Genomic DNA, 18,035 nt, shown 5'->3' on the forward strand with positions numbered 1-18,035 from the left:
TTTGAAAAGAGAGTGTTTACCTTCGGGGCAGGTGAGCTCATGGATTAATGCCACACCGTCACACAATCTCCCTGAGTGCAAACATAAACCTGTTAGGCACAGAAATCTACTGGGCAGTAGAAGTTAGTTCATGTAACAGCCTTTCCCGTGGGGCTGCCTCCTTGGGCCTCTCACTTTCCACTTCTCTTAACTATATATCTTTTACTGTAGGTACGGGTTTCTCATGCCTCAGGTCATCGTTGTCGTATTCATAGTATCACAATTGATAAGAAACACACCTGCTGCTACCTTCTGTGAATCCTTCCTTGTTCACAGCGGAATTCCATCTTGACCTTGTCATCTGCATCTGTTTGCTGTCTGTAAATGTGTGTGTGTGTGTGTCTGTGTGTGTGTGCAGTAAGAAGTGGGTGGAAAGGGGAAGAGGCGGAGTTGTGATCTGTACTTTAATGGGTTGTGGAGAAACCTGCCTGTCTGTTCAGAGCTGGGAGAGGAGGAGCCTGTGGGGTGTGGGACTCAGACAAAGGAAACATATGCACACAGTATCACCGGAGCGAAAGGAAAGGCCGACAGCTGGAATCAATCCTCAACTCCTGGAATACCTCACTTTCTGTTATTCTTTTCAATTTGTTGTTATTTTTTTTTAAAGGAGACTCGCATGTTTTACGGCTGTATGGAAGAGTATGTAAGCTGGGACTGCGTGGTGTGCCGTGCTGGTTGTCCTATGCTGGCTGAAGTGGTTAGACGAAAAGTGTTGTATGCTTGGGATGGAAAAGTGGGACTGGCACAACAAACCGCTCTGCCCTTAGCTCCACACCATGGGGGGTTGCCATAGTTACTCCTCAACTAAGAAGACAGACACGGCTGCTCTTCAGCCCTCTGGCATCAACAATGAAAAACTGTAAGTAGCTTTGTTTTAACACTTCTCATCATCCACTCACTTTCTTGTGCCAGTTCTTTACATATTGAAAAGTTTTAATATGCATTATTTTCTGTCTCGCCTGTCTTTGTTATGCCCTTAAAGAACACCACAAAAGAAAACATGCATTTAAAAGAAATTACATATGAAAGAATCAATACTGTAAAGCTTGTTGCACATGGTTTACTCAGGAATGTCCAGATAAGAGTGTGAGCTGCATATTTGCCTGATGCCATCAGTGGATTCCTCTCACAGGACACATGCTGAGTCGTATGAAATACAACCAGGGATGATGGTGTGTGTCAACAATTTCAGCACCTACTCTTGCAAATGTTTGCCAACTGACAAATCCTTTAGTGCTAGCTGACAGGGAGGACTGTTTATGTTACCCTCACGGCAAATGCTAATGTAAACATGGATGGGAGTGTGTTTGCACACAAACACAACATTACCAATAGCCCTGGCCTCATTGCGTTTGTGTGCTGATCGCTGGTAGCCAAGAGGCAGTTAATTGAGTTAATACCACAGAGCTGGAGAAGAACAGGATGTTAACAAAAGCAGTTCCTGTTAGTACTGGGATCTGCACTACTGTACCTCCTGTACCTCCACTGTTTACATTATCCACTGCTACTATTCCTCTCGCTCTACCTCTGCTGACCTTCACTTTTAACTGAGATCTCCTGTTTTGGAAAATTAAAACTCTTGCTGCCCACCCACCCTTCAAACACGCATACACACACGAACACATCCGAACAAGGGGGTGGTAGTCGAACTGCATAGAGGGTAGAATGTTTCCCTTATCACAGCGGGCAAGGTCACACTGAGTAAACTCTCAGCTGCTGTGGGGATGTCTAAAAACAGTGTGGCAGCTGTGTGATTCGGAAGCAGTCTAAAAAATCCAAAAGGAATGACCTCAGTCCAGCATTTGATGAGACCAGGGAATATCCCCCTCATTACCAACCGTGACTACTGCTTTGCATAAAGTCAAATCTTGTTTAGCTCTCAGAAAGCACACCTTGCTGTTACCCCATTCGAATCTCCTCTGCAAGTTCCCAAGCTGCCCGTTCTGGTTACTGATTATAAAGTACTACCTGTAGCTTATCAGAAAGCAAATGCCCCCTGTTGAAAATGACAGATTTGCAGAAGTGCATTATCTGCATGTCAGACCTCAGTTATTTACTGTTACTGACCGCTGTAGAGGACGGCACTTCATTGACCGTAATTACTCTGCCTTCATTACATTAACTGCTGGTTTAATGGAGGTTAATATTGAAGCGGTGTGTGTGTGTGTGTGTGTGTGTGCGTGAATGCATGTGTGGACAGCTGACAGAGCATCAGTGTGTAAAATACCTTATCTAGTTGCGGCAGAAGCAGTATTTAATCCGCTGACCTATTGATTGTTTTATGCAGCAGTCACTAGTTTATTAACTCTTCTTTGTCCTCCTAAGGGGAATTGATAACAATAACCTGGAGGAGCGTCCATATCTCCAGCAGCAGTATCTGTGCCAGCGGATATCACACATCGACATGTTTGCCCTCACAATGCTACCCCCTGGTGTTGACCGGGAGGAGTGGCTCGCCAGCAACAGTGAGTAGTGTGTCAAATACAGTAGAGCTGCAATATCTGGGGGTGGCACACAGAAGATGTGCAAGATTTAGTCAAGTTCTTATCAATGTGTTCCAGCTGTGGCTTTCTTCAAGCACATAAACCTGTTCTCCAGCGCGTTGTCCGAGTTCTGCACCCCCAGCACCTGCCCCACTGCATGTGGACCAGGCAACACGTATGTACATTTGATGAAGCACATTAAATCGCAAATTCCTAAAAGTAAACACCCTGAGAATAAGGATTTTTAAGATTTTTTTATTTATCTATATATTTTTTAAACTCTTTTTTTTTTTTTTTTTTTTTCAATATTCTAGGAAGTCTTTTTTAGCCAGTTTGTGCGAAACGTGCAATTTTTTCCCTTTTAAAAAAGGTCTAGTAAAAATATTTCTTTTGTTTTAGACTTACTTGATCAAATACTTTAATAGTAGTTTTGCTAATTTTTCAATCCCTTTGTAAATGAGTGAAAATAAAATGTCCCAAATGGTGATAAAATGGTGACAAATAATTCATTTTATTGGAGACGTCTATTTACGTGTGTGTCTATTTATGTGTACTGGCCTTATGTGTGAACATATCTTTCTAGGCTACAGCCAGGTCTGGAAATAGCTTAGGAGTAACAAATCTTGGGGCCCCTTTACTTTGGGGATTTGAAAAGTCCCAGATCCTCTGCTCTCTAGTTTTAGGCATCCAAAGCTTTCGCTTGAGGTGAAGGTGTCAATTCTCTGTTCATTACTGAAAAAGCTTTGCAGGGGAGAGTATATATGTCTTAAACATCTTACTGTAGCACTGAGGGAGTATTGAGTTGTGGCAACAATGAAAACAAATATAAAAATACGTCAACATCAGCATATCTTTAAGAATTATTATTATGTGATGGTCAAATAAAGTTCTTTCTTGACTTTGAAGGTAGCGATTTAAAATGATTTAGAACATACATGAATTAATCATTCTTCTCTCTTTAATTTATATGGGACCATTCTTATGCTTCCTTACTTACTTTACCCATGTGTTGTTTTTAGAGTCTATGTGTGGACTGATGACCACGGCAGGAAGCTGAAGTGCTCTGCTCCGCTTTACTGTGACTACGCCATGTCGTATATTCAGGATCTGCTGACCGATGAAGACGTTTTCCCCACAAAGTCAGGTAAAATTACATCATCTTGTCACTCACAGCCTGCGCAGGGGCCTTGTTTCTGATTTGAAGACCGGATAAATGAGTGAAAGAATATTTGATATTTAGATAAGTAAATTAAAAGTTTCCCTGATTTTGGGGGATTGTCTCGCTTTTAAAACTTTAAAATGCCCTCAGACCATTTCAGATCTGTGATCTTTGCCAGCACAATATTTAAAAGACTATTTTCAGATGTCAAGAAATATCCCTATTTCGGCGTTGGTTCTGTAAATACATATCATCTTAGAATAAAAGGAATGCACTATGAGTTGGATAAAAAAAATATATCCAGCCATCTTCTTCCGCTTATCCTCCACTCAGGGTCGCGGGGGATGCTAGAGCCTAACCCAGGTGCCACTGGAGGAGAGGTGCAGAGTTCAGCCTAGACCGATCACAGGGCCAGATACACACAATCATACAATCATCCAGTCTCTCATTTACACATCAGATGCAATTCATGGTCTCCAATGAGCCCACTAGGGGGAGAAAATGCAAAGAGAAAGGTGGAGCGCCGCCCACTGCGCCACCTCCTCATTATTTACATTTGAATTAAATACATAGACAAATGAATTGTTTGTAAATGACATTGTGATCTGTAGTGAGAACAGAGAACAGGTTGAGGAAAATCTAGAGAGGTGGAAGTGTGCTCTGGAAAGGAGAGGAATGAAGGTTAGTAGCAGCAAGACAGAGTATGTATGTGAATGAGAGGAACCAGGGTGGAACGGTGAGGCTACAGGGAGTGGAGATCAAGAAGTTGTATGTTTTCAAGTTCTTGGAGTCAACAGTCCCGAGCAGTGGAGAGTGTGGAAAAGAGGTGAAAAGACGGGTTCAAGAAGGTTGGAATGGGTGGAGAAAAGTGTGAGCGGTACAAAGAGATAGAAGACTATCAACCAGAATGAAAGGAAAGGTGTGCAAGACAGCAGTGAGACCAGCAATGCTGTATGGTCTAGAAACAATTACAATGACCAAAAGCAGAGATAAAGATGTTGAGGTTCTCTTTGGGAGTGACAAGCATGGATAGGATCAGGAATGAGTCTATCAGAGGAACAGGACATGTTGGATGTTTTGGAGAGAAGGTCAGAGAAGCCAGACTGAGATGGTTCGGTCATGTACAGAAGAGGGGTCGTGAATGTTTTGGTAGACAGATACTGGAATTGGCGCTGCCAGGCAGGAGGTCTAGAGGAAGACCAAGGAGAAGATTTGTGGACGTAGTGAGAGAAGATATGAAGGTAGTTGGTGTGAGAGAGGAGGATACAGAGAACAGGGTTAGATGGAGAAGGTTGATTCACTGTGGCGACCCCTGAAGGGAAAAGACGAAAGGAGAAGAAGACATCGACAAATGAAAAAATATACAACAAAATAATTTGACGTCTGTAACGTAACAAAGATAATATAGACATGCAAGAACTTCATCAAACAATGTGATAAAGTTAGGAGTAAGGTGACGTCTCACTCCAGTCCTTGCTCAAGGGGCTCAAAGATGTAAGATTTCAATCACCACTGATTCGGTGTCAAGTTTTTAACCAACTCTCTCTCTCTAGGTTCGGTGTTTCCCACAGGCTTCGTCTTCCTGGTCCAGAAGGTTTTTTTGCTGCTATTCAGGACTCTGGCTCATATTTACTGGTCTCACTACAGAGACGCGCTCGCTCTTGGTCTGCACCCCCACCTCAACACACTCTTCACACACCTCACGCTGTTCTGCCGGCAGCATGCCATCTTGGATCCAGAAGACACCGACGAGCTGCAGGACCTCATAACGGCTCTGAGAAATCAGCATGAATCTAAGGAGAACTCAAATACACACACATTGTAAACTCCTATATATCTATATTTTTTATTCATTCATATATTTTCCTTATGTAGTAACTTATGACCCTATTAAAGTTCTCACAATACTTGCATGCATATTAAACAAAAGGTCATGAAGAAGAGAGGGAATACTTTATTCCTTCAAGAAGCACAAGTTATATTCAATTGCTCATAGCCAGCTGTACAGAGTTGTCATTACTGTTGAGATTTTGTAAGACGCAGGTGATTCACTTTGCCCTTGGAGGGCAAAGAACAGGAAGTAAGAAGCAGTTATGGTGCTTGTTTATTTTAAAATATTGTGCATTTGTTTATCTTCAAAACTTTCTTAGAGGTCCTCCATTGATGCTACATTAAATATATAGTGGCCGAAAAATTCAAATGTAAATATGAATTCAATGTTCCTATGTAATATTTGCAAACCTTACAACAGGACGTGTTCATGTTCTTGTTATCAAGACTGCATTATACTATATATATATATATATACACATATATATATGATATTATACTATCATTTGTATGTACTGACTCAACTTTTTTATGCATTCCGTCTTAAATGATTAAATAATAATCACAGACCAATTATACACAAGCAAATATTTTATGAGTATACAAAAGCCTTTCGTTACGGAGCCCATATTTAAGGATAAGGTGGATGTGCAGAACTACAATGAAGTTATGGGAAAGAGTAGTGGAAACTAAACTAAGAGCAGGAGTCAGCGTTTGTGAACAGCGGTATGGCTTCATGCCTAGAAGGAGTACTACAGATGCAGTATTTGCTTTGAGAATGCTAAAAGAGAAGGCCAGAGGGAGCTGCATTGTGATTTTCTAGACCTTGAAAATGCATATGACAGGTGAAAGAAGATACAAAAGTCTTATGTGCTCGACAATTGATTTCTTTTAATGCAGACAGCCAATCTCCAGATGTTGTATTTTCGTAAAATTGGCATTGGCATGCTGGTAACTGTTCAGACTCAACACATATTCACATAATGGGAGTAAATTAGGAGGGAATAAATTCGGGAGCAATATATCTTCTATGACACTAAGATCAAGAACAAAATTTAACTACTGGGCAACTACTGGCCAAGACCAAACCAGCCTGAAAAATTGCAAAAACAATGCTTTTTCTAACCATATAATTTATTCAACATTTTCATTAAACTGAAAAAAACAAACTCGTAATTTTTATGATAGCAACCAGATCATGCAGTTACACCAAAGCTGACAGTTTCAGCCAGATAGTTCTCGTGCCATTAAAAGGACAGATGACACCGGTCAAGTTATCCCTGAAAATATAAGCTGCTTCAATAACTGAAATGAGACATATATTCTGGAGAAGAAACAAAACAATTTGATCTATTATTTTTATAGGAGGTCAAACCCATGTCATTTAGTTTGAATGTTATCAAATTATCATTTATATGGTTGCAGTTTTGTTTTTTTTTGTGATTTGAAGAAGATTTTTTTCGTGGTTTTGGGCAGCATGACGCAGGAGGTCGAGCAATCATCTTTGGAAATGAACATTCCTGGTTTGATTCCCGGCTCCTCCTTGTGTGTCGAAGTGTTATTGAGCAAGACACTGAACCCCTAACTGCTCCCCTGGCACCGGTGGACAGCAGGTTACCGCTCATGGGTCATCCATGGGGATTAATAAAGGATAAATTGTTATTATTAAAATTTCCAGGCCATCATACAAGCATCTATTTATTAGACATGGAGAAGTGGAAGTGGCCGCAGCCAATCCCAGCTGGCACTGAAGGGAGAGAAGGGGCTTAACCTGGACTAGTCACTAGTCACCTCTCAATCTCACACACACACTTCACAAAAATGGAAATATTTAGAAGTCCTCAATAAACTCCCCAGGCATCCACCATTGCTATTTCTTTTATGAATATTAACAGTATTATTCAATCATTTCTCTCTCATTTCTTAGCGGTCGAGACAGAAGGCCGCCCACATTGAGCTGAGATGGGTCCAAAGGTTTGTGCGTCATAAACGGTAGTTTTTCCTCACTGCAAACTGAAAACAAATGGCTTTCTTGTAACGGGTTCATTTGAAGTTTCCAAATTCCGCCGTAAAAACGAATTCAAAGTACACTTGACAATACAAAGACTGTATAAGCAAAATGAAATATTTACATTTGAGCTTAAAAATCTGCCTCTGAACAAAATACACATGACGTAAAACCATAGGTTCAGAATCAGGAATAGCTTTACTGACCAAGTATGTTCACAAATAAACTGAATTTGATTCTGGTTGACAGTCACAAGAACATTGTTTATAGAAATAAACCCAAAGTGCATTTTGTGTTTAATAAGAAGTTAATAACCCCGATGTGTAATCGGGTCTGTGAAGTCGTGCAAAAATGAGGTAAACTGATAAATAAAACAAGTGAAGGGGTGATCAGACACAGATATTGTTGTTAGTGCACGACAGGGTGTGTAAGGTGCTTTGGGGGGATTTGTGTGTTCTGCAGAGTGATGGCTTGTGGAAAAAAGATGTTTCTATGTCTGGTACAGGTTGTGTTCAGGGTGTGACGAGTCAGCGGTGATGTTTACTACCCACCTCCTGAATAGAGGGCAATTCAGCACCTTTCCGCCGTCCTGATGGTCTCGTCCGATCCGTCCCGGTACCGTTTGGTGGCCGAACCAGACCAGAAGATCGTGAAGTTGCAGAGAACAGACTGGATGACAGCAGTGTAAAACTGAATCGGCAGTTTGTGAGGCAGGTTGAACCTTTTTTCTGTATTTAAATCGAAAGCATGCAGTCCAGACCTGCTCTACATGTAAAGCGTGACAAGACAATTTGTAATTAAATTGTAATTAGGCGCTATATAAATCAAATCTGACCCTCCCAACTCTCAAACCCAATCTGTCTTTATTACCCTCCGACTTTTTATCTACGTCTATCTTGCTCTGTCTTTTTTGGATCAAGGCAATAATTCCTCGAGTCTGTCGCCAAGTCAATGCTCAAGAGGGAGTTACAGGTTTTTGAAAATCATTTTAAAGAGCCCTGATTTACACGTCAAGTGTCATGACACAACGGCGTCGTGATTTGGCGCCATGTAAATAAAATCTGCAAAAACATGCAAAAACATAGTTTCGCCACTAACTTAACTTCATTGGTAGATTTGCAGATGAGAAAAACCGTCCATTTGACTTTGCATAGGTAAGCTTTCAGGAAATTAGGTCATCTCTTCTGCTTCACGCATGCGTATGAATGTGTAGAAGTGCATTTTGACCTTGGGTCACTGCCACTGCGACAGATTTCTCTCGTCGAGAATTGTTTAGGAACATTTAAAATACCGCGGCCGATGCAGTCACACAAATAATGACACGCTGAGGACACAGTTGGAGGGGATTTAGAGACGCCGGGTTGTCGGATGCCCCGGGTGCTGACCCGGTGCGGAGGGAGTACAACTAGATGTATATACTCAGGTTTCAAATTCAGCCTGAGGTGTCCTGCAGTCTCCTCAAACTTCAATATGTAATTGAATCTTAGCCAAAGAGAACTGAGAATAAAACACACACTCACACACACACACAGTGTGGTCTCTTCTTGTGATACTGAGCTCAGGGGGTAATACTACAACTGCTGAGTCAGAGACATACGGAGCTGTTTCATTAAGACCCACGGCCGAGCGTACAGACTTTCCTTTTAATCAGTTTCAGGGGTTGAGCTCCTCATCCTCAATGTCCTTCACAAAAAAAAAAGGAGGTAGCAGCACAGACACACTACCTCTCTTTACACTACACTTATCACACACTACCTCTCTTTACACTACACTTATCACATGGATACTCCATCCAAAAAGTCCAACTCCAAACCCCTTCCTTGTTGTATGGATTACATATTACTGTGAGTTCAAGGTATTTCATAGTATTTCAGTGTCTAGCAGAGCAGAACCTGGTTTTGAGACCCTCATAGATAATCCAGTTCCAATGAAAAAATTCGATCAATAAAACAATTTTAAATAACCTTGTTCCCAGAAATGATGGATGTGGTACTGTTGTCAAGATTCTCCCCCTCTTCTTTTACAATCTCCATCATTCTGATTTGTGTCTGCTGTCTTCTTCCACAAACATGGTTTTCCTGGCTGCTTGGTATATATATATATTGTATATATTTCATCTAGAGATTGTAATTATTTACAGGTATAATTGAGGCAAAACCTCTGAGTCTGGTCTGGAAATTCAAGACCACTGGTATTTATTAAAAAACAAAAGATTCACATAAACAAGTCGAGGGAAAAGTGACCTCCCCTTCCCCATTTTTATGATGTAATTCTTGTAAAGATAAATGTCAGTTTTTGTAGTTTAATTTTTACGAATGTCACCTAACCCACGTGTCCATCCATGGCCTTGGATAGAGTCTTACAGAGGGCAAATGAATCACTATTAATTCTTAAATATAATATAAAAATTGCCAGTATCTCACAATTTCATGAAAAAAAAAGAATCCTGCTAGTATCTCTTTTTTCCTTCCATATAAACCTATTTAGAATGAAAAGATGAACACAATTGCAGCAAGAATCATTTAAATCATAAATACATTTACAAATTGTATTTCATACGTATTACATGAAATTATAAAATAATAGTCACATTTCATTTCTGTTTTTTATTAATTTAAAAAGTAGATTTTCAAATGGCGAAAAATTGTTCCGATAATACTGATAAGTCATTGCAAATAATGTTATATAACACAGAGTAATCATCACTAATTTCTATGGGTTTTTATTTATTTATTTTTTTCTTTTGTTATCATTCTTGTCATTCTGAAGAGGTTAAACTGGTCAGAAACAAAAAAGTTCCTGGCTCATAAATAAAACCAGAGCCAACAAAAGTATGCAAAGTTCCCCCACCGACATCCCATAAAACGACATTCAAAGCACAGAAAAGTAAACGACAGCATGTTTTTTATTTTTTTTTATTTCATTTATTCATTATCAAATCCGTGGGGCAGACCTGAACCCTTCCCACTCCTCCTCCCCCTCCTCCTCATTTTCTTCCTCCGTTATAAATAAGGCTCCGGTGCGCGCAAATGAACGGATGTTCGCGCACGGAGGATGCAACGGAAAGCACTGGTGATGCCTTCAAGGTCGCTGGTCCATTCGGGACAATTCAGCAGATAATAGACAAACTTAGGAGTAAAATCAAAGTTTTCAAAAGTGTTTTTTTTTTTTTTGATCCCCCGGATTCACTGTAAAATTTCTTTTGAAGAAACTTTTTTTTTCCGTCCAGTGGGATCCGCTACCGCTTGAGAGCGCCGTCTCCACCCCGTCATGGGTGCGCTCCCCTCGGCGTGGCTGTGGCTGCTGCTCGGCCTCCTGTCACCGGACATCCAGGCTTTCGATCTGCACAGGTAGCGACGACCTCCAAGTGTTTTTTTTTCTGACGCAAAAACTGCTTGCTTTTTGTTGTTATTGTTGTTATCAGTTTTTGTTTTGTTGTGGTTTTTTTTTTGGTTGACGTCATATCATTATTTATGACGTCATGCTGGCAAACGACAGATATGTGCTTGAAATCTTGAGGAACACAGGTAGCACTTACAGCTAGATTACAGTTTCAATTATTTTATCAATATTTTTTTCCTTATCAGAAAAGCTATGATTTTCAAATACACTTTATAAATTGATCTATTCTATTCTAAATAACTTTTAATGATAACAATTAAGGGGCCACCTGTAACATTCATGCAGCACTGTGATAAGTCTCCACCACTGGCAATTAATGATAAATTAACTAAGAATCATAGGATATCATAAAAAATGAAACTATTGATACACTTGTAGTGTAGAATTTTTTTTTGTGGAAAAAATCGGAAAGAAAATATCACCCCTCAAAGAAGTTTAATGGATGTGTTACATGATTAACTTACTGGAGCTAAAATGGACTGACTAACACTCCGCTGTCTCAATTTAGTACAAAGTACCTGTTTAATATTTGTTGAAAAGTCTAGCTTTGAAAAACAACATGAATGATAACAAGAACTCTTGATAAGGTAAGGTAAGATATTATGTAAAATTCTCAGTATTAAAAATAACTCCATGAGATGTCTTAATTGCCTTCCGGCAGTGTGAGAAAGGGCCCGCCAGCAAAATGAGGAAATTCCCGAGGTAATTCCGCTCAGCAGCCTGAGGTGAGACAGAGGTGAGGCTGATTTACAGGGATTTGTGACAAAGAAACATGTAGTACACGCAGTACTGAGGTGCCAAGCAGTGAAGGACAGCACAGGCTTTAGACAGCAGGCGACAATAATGACACACTCCAACGGCAGCGGTTTAGAGATCGTGATCACTCTTGTGACCGGGAGCTCTGGGGAGAGCGTGCGTGTGCGTGTTTTATTGTCAGTCAGCGTTATGAAACAGGTCACTGTGTAATAAATGCAATTGAATTGAATTTTAGTGAAATGAGCTGGTTTGTTTTGACTTATCACAATGGGTAAAAACATACAATTTCTGTACATCTCATACAAGAAAAATATATTTTCAAAAGGTCAAATTCATGGGACCTGAAATGTGCACGTGGGGGAAAGGCTACGGTTTCCCCAGGTAGTCCAGACAACCCTGAGGCCGGATGTGGTCCTGTGGTCAGAAGAGGCAAAGAACATCCTCACCAAACTTACAATCCTATGGGGATTGAAAGAAAGAGGGCAAAATATCAGGACTTCTTGGAGGACTGCAAAAGTGGAGGTTGGCTGCAGAGGGTTCTTTGTACAGTCAGTATGGAAACATAAGAATGGAGAGAAAGATAGCAGCTTGCAGGATGAGGGAGGCAGTAAAGAGAGTCTCTTGCTGGTTATGGAAAAGGAGGGAATTCAGCTGGAATCTGGGAGGAGAAGTTTGGCAAAGACTTGGCCACTGACCCAGCATTGGAAGGGTGTTGTGGTTCAGGGTCATATCATACAAACAATAATAGCGATTCTAACACTGTTTTCTACAGTGACAACAATCACATAAATAATAATATACCATTTTGAAAATTCTATTAAAACAGAATCACATAATGAAGTAAAAAAGGATGATATTAAAACAAATCAAATATAATTAATAATAATATGATTATTAATTGTATTTTCCATGTAATCATTATGTAAGATCTAATTATTATAGCAAAATAAATTGTAAAATAAAATAGATATTTCATGATTATTAATAATGTTATTAATAATGTTATTATTTATTTCAGCATTTTAATTATTTCATATATTATGTATTGAAGTAAAAATAATATTTATGTATAACTTAAAACATTTATACAACATTATTACTGTATTTCATCTTCAGATTATAATTTATTTTTCCCAAGTTATAATGTTACTTCAAATATTACCACTACTAACGATGATAAAAGTGGTAAAATATATTCATACAAAATCTCTCTCTCACTCTTTAGCGAGAGAGATTGGAAAAAAGTTACATATTTTATATATATATATATATATATATATATATAAAATATGTATATATGTATATATGTACATATACATATATACACACACACACACACACATATATATATAGAGAGAGAGATATATAGAACGAGAGAGAGATTTCATATGAATACATATATGTATATATATATACATATATATATATAAATTGTTATATATATATATATATAGATTACATTTATTCAATGAGTGATGATAATTCTATATGACACAATATTATTATCAACAATTTATTATTGTAAACCTGATTGTTCATCATACTCATAATTGAAGTAAAAAGTGAAAATTTTATTTTACTTAATTTTTTTGTAAATAATGTAGTATATTATTATATACTTTTGATATATCCAGACACATATGCATACACGTAAAATATGAAGTATAATATGAACTATAATATGAAATACAATAATAATATCACAGTAAAGATAAAAACCGGTGTGACGGCTGCCTCGGTCTTTAAATGAGGGCACGTTGGTCTCGGTGTGAGGGCTTTACCCCGAATCCTTGACTCGTTCTAAGAACTTCACATCACCGTGCCGATTAAACCCTCTCACCTCATTCAGATCCGACATTCTATTCATTCAGATGTCAGCATGAAGATTGTTATATTAACTGAGAGTTATGGATAGCTTGATTTATTGACAATCAGCTTCACCCTTTCGAGTCCCCCCTTCTTTTTTTGTTATTTCATCGTGATGTTTTTATTCTCTCCCTTAGAAAGATGTCGTAATGTCGTGAGGCTGTTAGATCTATAAAGAAATAAATTTGTTTAATAAAGGTGTCAGGGTGCAGGGGGGGGGCTGCAGAAATGAAATGTCAGATAGGAGAGAGGAGAGTGGATCTCAGTGGGATTCAACACTGATAGATGTAACATAATACTTGTGCTGGCACCACGAGAGAAAAGACAACGGGAATAAAAATGGAAATATCCTCCGGGAGCTTGGGAAAAGGTAGAGTCAGAAATGGGGGGATGGCGGGGGGGATCTGGGGTAACAAAGACCCAGTAACAATAACTGGTAGTGAACCACTGGGGTTCTGATAGAGACAAAAAGCTTTCCCTGCACAAAGTGGTGTGTGTGTGTGTGTGTATGTGTGTGTGTGTGTGTGTGTGTGTGTGTGTGTGTGTGTGTGTGTGTGTGTGTTTTCCCAAATCCAATGTGAAGAACCACCACATGCTGGGCCTTGACTTGGGAGGAATGTTGAAGAAGCTCCTTTTTGCTCTATGACCCTCCACAATCTGGACTTGCGCACAATTTGCACATGCGCACACAAGCGCACACACACACACACACACACACACACACACACACACAGAAAGAAACAAAGAGCCTGAACCTATTTGTCCAGTCCTACTTCATTTAAAAACCTTATTTTAGTGTTTGGGTCTTTTTAAGGTTTTGCTCAAGTTGCAGGGATGTATATTTGTGAACATACAACTGCAAAGTGAAGTTAAAGTCCAGAGAATTAGCCATTCAATGCAATACCTAAAGTGATTGACACACCTCTGTTAGTCAAGGAGTGTGTGTGTGTGTATGTGTGTGTGTGTGTGTGTGTGTGTGTCTGCATGTGTTGGCAAGGAGAGCCCAGAATGTCCAGCCAGAGGTGATCAGAATACCAGTCAGAATTAGCTCCAGGATAAAGATCTTACAGTACTGTGGCCCACTTTTTTATCCCAAACAAATACAAACATTACCTTGGCCTCCCTTCATTGCTTGTTCCTCACCTTGTAAATAGCTGGCAGGCAGCGGGACTGTGACGCTTGTGCACAACACACACACACACACAAAAAAAAAAGACATTGTGCAAGAGCTGGTGGCTACGGCTACATTTGGGGGAGTTACTTTCTCTTTGCATTACACTGTGTTTTTGTCCGCTCCAGTTGGATTTGTCATTCCAGATCCTGTTGCTGTTTGACTGCAAGCGGCTTCTTATTTTTGGGCGTTTTGGGCGTTTGCATCAGAGGGTCGGCGAGTCGGTCGGCTCAAACTACTTTGTTCCAGTCACTTGCGGAAGCCTCCGAGGGCCCCTTGCTTCTATTTTAGCCCATCTAAGACAAATTATTGACTCCTCGCTTTTTAATGATGTTTGAAGATGAAAAAGCGCTGCTTTCATTTTTAGTTCTCCTTTGCCACTGCCATCGCTAGAAAATGATTGACACAGGACTTGACACATTCATGTCTCAGTGACATGGAAACAGGTTGTTGCAGAGGGCAGGAGATATGAAAACCAGAAGGTAAAAAAAATAAAAAATAAAGACGGTAGAAAAAAAAATGTTGGAAAAAAAATCACACTCAGACTATATTTTATATTCTAATATTTTTCCGAGCACGAGGCCAATGCATTTGTGTAATATGGTGTTTCTGTGAGGCTTTTTGTATCTGTTTCCCCATGATCTAGTCAGGGACGCTCTTGTGTTTACACAATTGCAACAGATAGGATGTGTGTGCTCTACGTGCACTGGTACAAAGGACCAAAGGAGTCCCGCTACATCATCCATATAAACATCTTTATATTATTTAAAGTGAAAATAAATGTTTCCTATCATAAGTTCTCCCATCTGGATGCTGTCCTGTGTGGTTTCAACACAGGAAACAATCCCTGCATCCCACAATAAAACACTGGATTCCTGTCAGGCAGTTTGTCGTCTTAACGGTCGCCTGTTTATAACATTTCCCCTCTTCGCTTGCAAGGATCAGCTCTCCTCGAACATCTAAATACCTGAAGTCAACCAACACCGCCGTCGTGCCGACTTCGCCCGATCCCTCCATCGGCGTCACCCCGGGAGACGCAGAAGTCCGGAGAACCATTCTGCACCCCGAGCCCCGGGACGGCCTTTCCGGACGGTTACTCCGCCAAAGTGACGGCGCGCTTTGGGGATCTTCGGGGAGGTCAAGGGGCCGTCGCCATGCCAACACCGGCGGCGGAAGGGGCCACGGCCATCTGATGAGGGTGGGGTGCGTCCTCGGCACCTGTCAGGTTCAGAACCTCAGCCATCGTCTTTACCAGCTGATCGGACAGAGCGGGAGGGTGGATTCCTCCCCCGTCAACCCTCACAGTCCTCACAGCTACGGCTGAGAGTTGCCTTCTGCAAAAAGCCGACACGCAGTCTTTCAGATACCTTCTTTTTTTTTAGCATTAGAGAATAAAAGAGCATTTTGGTGTCAGTCATGACATTGTTGTCTGATCTTACCTCCGTGATATTTTAAAGAGAATTTTGCCTCAAAAGAAATTGTTGAATTTGACCGTTAAGCCCAAAAAACAATCAGAAAAAGAACTGAGGATTTATATAAAATAACTTTAAAATAAAATTATTTATCAATTTTGGCTTAGGCAGTTTCCAAGCTGTGTATAAAATTGAGCTGGGGGTAACCTAATGATTGAAAAAAAAAAATTGAAACCCGGTTTTAGATATTAATTTTAAGTGCTCCATCTAGTGTTTAATTTATTAGCTGAATCTGTGATATTCTGGGGCAACTGAATGCTGCGCCAAATCTAATAGTCTCCGGCTCATAGCTTAATGTAGCTTAGTCGTGCATATGCATTATTTCCACAATAAATCAAAATTCATACGACTTGATCGATTTAACCTATATAGATCATATATTTTGCAATCAATAATGAAGGCCTGATTAACAATAAATCTGTTGATTGTAAGTGCGAGGAAAGGTATTCTTGTCAATTGGCAAGGGCAGATGAATAGATCTTTGGGACTGAAATGGTGGATTCGCAGAAAGTCAGAAGTCGGCTGTTGGCCGTCCAGCTTATCTGAACTTGGTTCAGTTTATCCACCTTTGCCCTGTTATGAGCTTTCTGAATGAACAGAATTCCAGAGTGACCTCCCCTGCTCAGAACAGGTGAACTCTGGCATCCCGGACACGGATCAATCTAAATCGCCGCCAACTAAAGTCTATTCTGTCGCCTCTGTGGGAATAATCATTTTTTAAGCCTTTGTGTTTTATTGCGTCTCGCCGACCGCGATCCGAACGTCACTGTTTTTTGTCAGCTTTCAAATTCTTCATCCCGTGTCAGGAGCTTAGCAGCTTAGTTGCTGTAAGTGAGCCGTGCAAGCACTTTATTTTTTTTTCATCCATCGTCTTGAAGTTTTGAATGGACGGCGTATCATGAAGGCACAAGTGTACTTTGTTTTGATGCTGATTCATGTAATGCAGATTCCCATTCAGTAGCCTTGTGTAATAAAACTACAGTCAAAAGTGCTTAAATCCAGTTTGTTACATAACATTTGCATACACCTAGTGTACATATCGCTTTTATCATCGCCCAATTAATGTTATTTTCCTTCGCCTTGGAAGCCAGCCATTTTCTGCAGACTGTTGAAAACAATGAACGGGTATTTAATTTTTGAAATGTAATTTTAAATTTGAAGTGATCTTGAAGCATCTAAATAAAACGTTAAAAAATATTTTTGTCGCTCTGCACGCATTAGTAAAAGTTTGACAGCACGCAAAGAGAGGATGCCTTTTGGCTTAAGTTCTGCTATTTTTTTGTCCTAAGACGGACTTGAAAAGACATTGAGTATTTTGCTTAAAAGTATTCTTCAACCCAGTGTCTTTTTTCGGTGATCAAAATGATGTATGCAGATATGTAATTTTGTTTTCTCTGCAGTTGTTCATTGATTAAAAAAAAAAAACATATTTTGTTTATACATAAGGGCAAAAAATAAGGTTATATGCCGCGTTAGGTTGCACAGCACAGCAATTCTGTCGCCATCATTTTGTTATAAATGGATGAAACATGAGAATGGGGTTCACCATTTAACCCCCTGATGATGCAAAAAGCTAAATAAGAACATTTGCATTTTTGTGCGAGGATAAATAATCATTGTCATATTTTAGAGAATCAGTCAACAGATAGTGGATTTTGTGTCTTTTGAAGGTCTGTCACAAACGTCAAAGCATAAAACACAACTCCGAGTTGAAAGACTCAGAGTGTAACGGCACATCCACCGAGGCTTGTTTGACCACGTTGAACAAATTTACCTCTTATCAAAAGTACGCGGCAGAATTCTTTAAAATACAGTTATTCCTGGGATAAGTCGCTGGGTAAAGCACTTG

At 39.8% G+C, this 18,035-nt stretch overlaps 2 protein-coding genes across 5 annotated transcripts; both read left to right on the forward strand.

Moving 5' to 3' along the window:
• The first annotated feature begins 502 nt into the window (after positions 1-502).
• Positions 503-6,022, forward strand: LOC147225334 (MOB kinase activator 2). Its single transcript, XM_086163363.1, has 5 exons — positions 503-898; positions 2,365-2,504; positions 2,601-2,697; positions 3,542-3,666; positions 5,235-6,022. Exons 1-5 carry the CDS (start codon positions 816-818, stop codon positions 5,504-5,506), a joined length of 717 nt encoding a protein of 238 aa, XP_086019489.1. The 5' UTR covers positions 503-815; the 3' UTR covers positions 5,507-6,022.
• A 1,757-nt stretch (positions 6,023-7,779) lies between these two features.
• Positions 7,780-17,822, forward strand: adm2b (adrenomedullin 2b). 4 transcript variants are annotated; one of them, XM_086163400.1, is made up of 3 exons: positions 7,780-8,229; positions 10,749-10,869; positions 15,654-17,822. In XM_086163400.1, the coding sequence occupies exons 2-3, from the start codon at positions 10,790-10,792 to the stop codon at positions 16,036-16,038; spliced, it is 465 nt and encodes a 154-aa protein (XP_086019526.1). In that variant the 5' UTR covers positions 7,780-8,229; positions 10,749-10,789; the 3' UTR covers positions 16,039-17,822. The 4 variants fall into 4 exon arrangements, with proteins under 4 accessions (XP_086019526.1, XP_086019525.1, XP_086019528.1 ...); XM_086163402.1 differs by lacking the exon at positions 7,780-8,229 and adding an exon at positions 10,567-10,665; XM_086163403.1 differs by lacking the exon at positions 7,780-8,229 and adding an exon at positions 10,581-10,605.
• Positions 17,823-18,035: the final 213 nt, after the last annotated feature.

The sequence above is a fragment of the Fistularia commersonii genome, chromosome 17 (genome assembly GCF_037954325.1).
Source record: "Fistularia commersonii isolate RoL2024-O1a breed Wild chromosome 17, RoL_Fcom_v1.0, whole genome shotgun sequence".
NCBI lineage: Eukaryota > Metazoa > Chordata > Actinopteri > Syngnathiformes > Fistulariidae > Fistularia > Fistularia commersonii.